The sequence below is a fragment of the Limulus polyphemus genome, unplaced genomic scaffold, assembly GCF_000517525.1.
Source record: "Limulus polyphemus unplaced genomic scaffold, Limulus_polyphemus-2.1.2 Scaffold314, whole genome shotgun sequence".
In the NCBI taxonomy this organism is placed as follows: Eukaryota; Metazoa; Arthropoda; class Merostomata; order Xiphosura; family Limulidae; genus Limulus; species Limulus polyphemus.
Genome location: NW_013665924.1, coordinates 518,021 through 524,086, shown reverse-complemented (window position 1 = coordinate 524,086; position 6,066 = coordinate 518,021). Strand labels below are relative to the sequence as shown.

General features: G+C 34.7%; 1 protein-coding gene across 3 annotated transcripts in view; it reads right to left on the bottom strand.

Moving 5' to 3' along the window:
• The window catches only part of LOC111085292 (GATA zinc finger domain-containing protein 14-like), an 11,750-nt gene that overhangs the window by 4,175 nt on the left and 1,509 nt on the right, over nucleotides 1-6,066 (bottom strand). For all 3 annotated transcript variants that reach the window (XM_022383168.1, XM_022383169.1, XM_022383170.1), the window contains exon 2: nucleotides 4,961-5,074. In XM_022383168.1, the coding sequence (XP_022238876.1) occupies nucleotides 4,961-5,074 (114 nt within the window). The remainder of the gene's footprint in view (nucleotides 1-4,960; nucleotides 5,075-6,066) is intronic.

Sequence of the window (6,066 nt, the reverse complement as noted above, 5' to 3'; positions counted from 1 at the left end):
TATATATATATATATATATATATATATATATAAGAAAATACGAATAAACTAATTCGTTGGATGCAGCCATAATTAGGAATACCATAAAATAATAATGAAATAAATAAGTACATTCAAAATAAAATAAGAATAAACGATTTGTTTATTTGAAATTAAGCACAAAGCTACACAATGGGCTATCTGTGTTCTGCCCACCACGGGTATCGAAACCCGGATTCTAGCATTGAAAGTCCGCAGACATACACAACTGAAACAAAATCTGTACAATAATAAATAGAAAAGGATGGAATAAAGTAAATATAACTATAAAAATGTACCAATAAGTAAGAACAGTAAAGACAGCTATAATAATAATATGCATAAAATAATAATAATAATAATAACACAAAGTTGGCATTGATTATAACAATATAACAAGAAATAAGACCATTGAATTAAACATTTCTATTACAATGCATAAATAGAAATTTACAAAAAATACCCACAAATTATTAAATACTAATTAACCCTTTTCAGCTCGCGTATTCCGGGTAATTATCCGGAGAAAATGTGCGACGTCAAAATAAAATTATAACTGAAATGTTGAGATTTTAATTTTTTTTCAGACAAGTTTTATTAACATTGTTTTGGATAGAATTTTAAAAAATCGAAACTGTAGCATTAATTGTAGGTTTTTTTAGTCTCCTGTTGTACTGGCCCGGCATGGCTAGGTGGTTAGGGCACTCGACTCGCAATCTGCGGGTCGGGGATTCGAATCCCCGTCACACCCTTTCAGCCGTGGGGGGCGTTATAATGTAACGATCAATCCCACTATTCGTTGGCGGTGAGTGGTGATGACTAGCTGCCTTCCCTCTAGTCTTACACTGCTAAATTAGATACGGCACAACTTTCTATGTTGAATCTTGATTTATTCGACTACCGTTGTTTCTATCGTTGTTTCTAGTGAAAGGATCTCAAATCCAGAGTTTAATTTTCGATTTATTATTAAACATTTCACGTGTGAAAAAGATCGTGCAGACCCTTAACTAAATATTTGGTGAGACATTTGTTGTACATCAATGCATAACAAAATCAGGGTATTATGAGTTGGTATTATTTGAACCCTTTTTCCGTAGAAACTGGAATAATATTACTGCTACTCTAGAGTAATGTAAGTTTTCTCTCTTTTTTTTTTCGAATCCCCGTCACACCAAACATGGTCGCCTTTTCAGCCTTGGAGGCGTTATAATGTGACGGTCAATCCCACTATTCGTTGGCAAAATAGTAGCCCAAGAGGTTGCGGTGGGCGGTGATGACTAGCTGCCTTCCCTCTAGTCTTATACTGCTAAATTATGGACGGCTAGCGCAGATAGCCCTCATGTAGCTTTGCGCGAAATTCAAAAACAAACAAACTCTGTAAGCTGCGGAAAGGTGATATATTAACTTAATGTGCTTCTCTGCGTGTTTATTCATTTTACTGAAGTAACTGTTTTAACAGTTAATTTTTTGTTACTTGACCCTGAGACGAGACTTTACGTGAGGTCAACATACTTTTAGATATATTATTATATGTAGACCATAGATAATTTTAAACTATAATATAGAGTGACATAAATCCAATAATGATTTGCTCTAAAATCACATTCAGCGGCAGAGTGATAAAACTATACCTTGACCACGCAACATTTTATGAGCTTTGCATCTACCCATGTCTTATATTGCCCATAGGAAATGTATCCCTAACACCTGTGAAATTTTTGTCCAACCAGGCTTTATTGTTTTTCTGCTTGACCAATGCCTATAGCCATGCTGTCCTCTGGCATTCCCGATGAACATCAGCCAACATGGCTCACAAGTCAATCCAGACATATTCCCTATGTTATTTGCTTCTCAAATGGATAGAACCAAGATCCAGTATGAAAGGAAGCAGACTGAAGCTGTGAAACATGTTCCTACATGCATGAGTTATCTTGTGTTAGATGATGCCATCTCTTACTTTTGATCATTAAGATTCACCAATGCTCACATTATCTCTCCTTAGGGGTCTTATTCCAGATATAGATTTATTACTAGCCTGTTGTAACTTACATTTATAAATGCCTGCATTTTTATGTGTTATAACTGTACATTGTATTGAAACAATGTCAGAATATTTAGAACATCGTGTGCTTATAAATGCGCCAGTCTACATAATTCAAAATATCCTATCATAACAAAAACAAAATAAAAAACACTGAGTACACCAAGTTTACATGTGTTGTGACATCTAAACTATTGTTTGTGAATTTCCTTTACTACTGATAATTTCACCTACTCCTGAATATTTAAATTAAATATATTCGAACTATCCTGCGTTACTGTAGTGTGAGTTTCTTTGTTACTCTAATCCTTTCTTAAAAATTCACTGCATGCTGAATATTTCAATGTTGAAATTAAAACGTTCTCTTACTAGCATTAATGAAAATAAAAGGTGCACTGTGTATTCAAACAATACCTTCCAAGGAACTGATCACAGTTAACTTCATATCACAAGGTCTTAACATTCAAATCAAATCCTTTGCTTCTGTCTACATGTTGCTTAATTGTAGTAGTCTTTGTGTAAGTGATCCAATTGTATTATACAACACCCATTATCAATAACTTTATGTAACGTTCATACATAAGACAACACACACACACATATTTATTTATAGATATATATTGCTATAGACATATCTCACCATTAAATTTTTTTCACATACTATTGTAGCTTATAATAGACTACCTGTAGCTCCCACACAAACAAATTACTTTGATAATCTTCTTGGGTTACTTTCCGAACTATAACTCTTTGGCTGAAATCTCATAATATGCTGCCATCTATGAGCCATCAAAATTAACTTGTATTTTGTTTCAGACATCATAAAATATATAATCACTGGCAGAAGTCAGATGAATTGATACTAATAAGCTAAAATTCTTATCAGCCAGATTTAGCATTTGTGTTTTTACTACTGTATATCAATATACACTGAATAATATTTTGCTTCAGAAATTCCATTTCTAGCCTTATCAGTCATTAATTAGTAAACCACATGACCATCGAAATTGATCATAATGAAACAATTATCATCCAATGTCTGGCTAATATCTCCTATAGTGAAATTTTTCCAGATAGTTCAGAGAGCAAAGGTTGCAAAGCCCTTTTGGTCCCATTAAACCAGGAAACCATTGATGGGGATTCAGCCTATTCCCTGGAGCTGTATTTTACTTCTAACTCCAGCACTTCCTAATCTGTCTCCTTCAGGACAATCAGGTAAGTACTTTCAGTTTTCTCCTCAGTGGATGAATAAAAATGACTTGAAATATTATCTTATTTTTCCCTGACTTTTTAGCCTCAATCCCTAGCTCTTAATTGAGCCAGTGCACTAGAATTTCATTTGTGAAACATGGATGCAACTCTCCAACATGTGCTATTGTATGCTCCGCTTCTGCTATAACTCACAAGTAGACTGATCTGCTTGGGAATAGGTACATCCATGTCCAGTTGGATCTGAGCTGCTAGGCTCCATGCTGATAAATTCATTAATTTACTATCTTCTGATGTTTAGCAGCCTTTCCTAGCTGTTGACATGCACACTTATGCGAAACTGAGAGCGCCACCAACATAGTGGATATGTTACCCTTAGACAAATATTCAGTGCCTGGTTAAGGCAAATTGATCATCAATTTTGGATGACCCCAGGTTTCTTCGTGGTCCATGGATATCTCCCAGCTTGGAGAGGCTCTTGACTGCCCCATGGTTCTCAATTTGTAGTTGGTGTACAGTGTCTCATCTGCCAGGGAAACAGCTCTGGCATGTCCATGCTTCCCTTACACTAATTCTCAGGTGTAATGTCCAATTTGCCATTTTGAGTGTATTAGACACTGGCTGATCTTCCAAAGTCTGTGGCTGCAGAGAAGTTGAAATAACGCTGACAAAAGTCTGACATCACAAGAGTATTCTCCCGCACCTGACAACTCTCGTTTAACTATTTCTCTTCAGCAACTAACTTTTTCTTTTAGTTTTGAGTACTTTCATGAGTATAAAATGCCATTATTCAAGTAAAAAGCATTTCTTTAAAGTCCAGAGTTCAAGTAAAGGCGATACTTACGTTAACAGAAAATTAAACTTTTCACAATAAAATTCTGTGTTCATAATACCGAAATTATGATACCATGTAGTATTTTGAAATAAACTGATTTCTCGGAAGATTACATATGATATGTGCATTATGTAATGGGAGATTTGGTAAGATAACTTACAAAATAATACTGAGTTCTGCAAAAAATAAGTGAATCTGTGCTAAGAAATAAATGGGGCGGACACTAGAGTGGGATGCAGAGTAAAAAAATAATGTTTATTTTACACAACACAAATTAATAACGCATGTGCTTCACCATATGAATGGTGGACTGCCACCTTTACCAGAGTTGTGAATTGATCAGGTTGGCCCTACTCCTTCAAGATGTATTTACAAACTGGTCATTTCGCTGAAAAAGATGTTCCATAGTGTGTAAACACTAATTACATAGTTGATTCGGTAATATATGATATACCAAAACAAGTAGCGCTACCATTCAAACACAATGAAGGTTGTATTCTCGAGATATCATATGCAAAGTGCAGCTTTGCAGCCACCCCCCTCCCCCCTCCAAAGGCAGGCCAGGTGTTACATCAAAGGAGTAACTGAGAACAAAGATAGGTAGAATAATGTAAGGACTTTTTGGCCATATAATGTATGAAAACTGCACATACCTAGAATAAATGAGAATTGTACTATATTGAACAAGACAAAGGCTTCAGTGCAGAATACCAAAAGTTTCTCTTCATTTTTCTCACACGTCTACGCCAACTGTGTATTCATTGAAGCTAGTATCGACTAATGTAAATTAAATATGATTTTGAAACAGCTTAGAGCAAATATCGCTCCACTGTCGTCAGAGTGAGACCGAGACTTACTTGCGAATGATATGTCTGTTCTTCTCCCTGGGTTTTAATGTCATATTCAGGTGTATAAACTTCCTGCGAATCAGAGTAGGTCACCCACACCAATCCCGCGAATAGGAGAGTTGCCTGAAAATCATATGGCAAGCATGAGAGTAAATCGTATTACATGAATCACCTGAAAATACCAAGTAAAACTCAAGAAAAATTATATGTAGTTGGATTTATAAATAATTAATCTTACATTTTATTATAAATGGGTAATCTTAGTAATGATACGTATTGTAACATGAAACATATTTGGTCGTAATGGAAAAAAAGTCCACAGCATTGTCAGAAGAATATTTAGGTTTCTAGCCAACAATTCTCATTAGCCTAGTTAGGTTTGTAATAGTTAATATTGTCCAAATAACTTTGAATGTCTCTAGAGAATAGGAAAATAGCTTGCTTCAGGTTTGGAGCACGTTTGGGAAGTAGTTTGGTTTAGTATATGTTAAATAAAAAACCTTAAGTGGCTTTAATAAATACAGAAACTATCTGTTGTTATTGGTGATGTACAATTTAAAATGTTCCAGAAAGTTTGTTTTAATAATTGGTAATCAAAAAACAATTTCCAACTAGTCATCAGAAAATCAGTTGTGAAAGTTTTTTTTAAGAAAAGATTTATAAATAAGCTCTTTGTAATGGGAAAAATCTTTACCTCATTCACTGTGTGCAACATCGAGGTATGAGAATTGTATTCACTGTTTCTAACATTCACTTATTAACTGTCTTATTTATGATGTTTTATATAAACTTACCAATAAACTGAGTATTAGCAATCCATTCTAGTTACAGAACTCTCCTCACTTCTTATACAAATAGTGGAAAAATAAATTTTTCCAATTAATTATTTGTAGTTAAGCACAAAATTACACATTGGGATATCTATACTGTGCCCATCACGGGTATCGAAACCCAGTTTTTAGCGTTATAAGTCCGTAGACTTGCTGCTGTGCCACTAAGAGGCCTTTCCATTTGAAAATGGAGAATCATCTAAATCGAATGTGATTATGACGAAATGTTTTTATTTCAGTACACACCAAACATGCTCGCCCTTTCAGCCGTGGGGGCGTTATAAT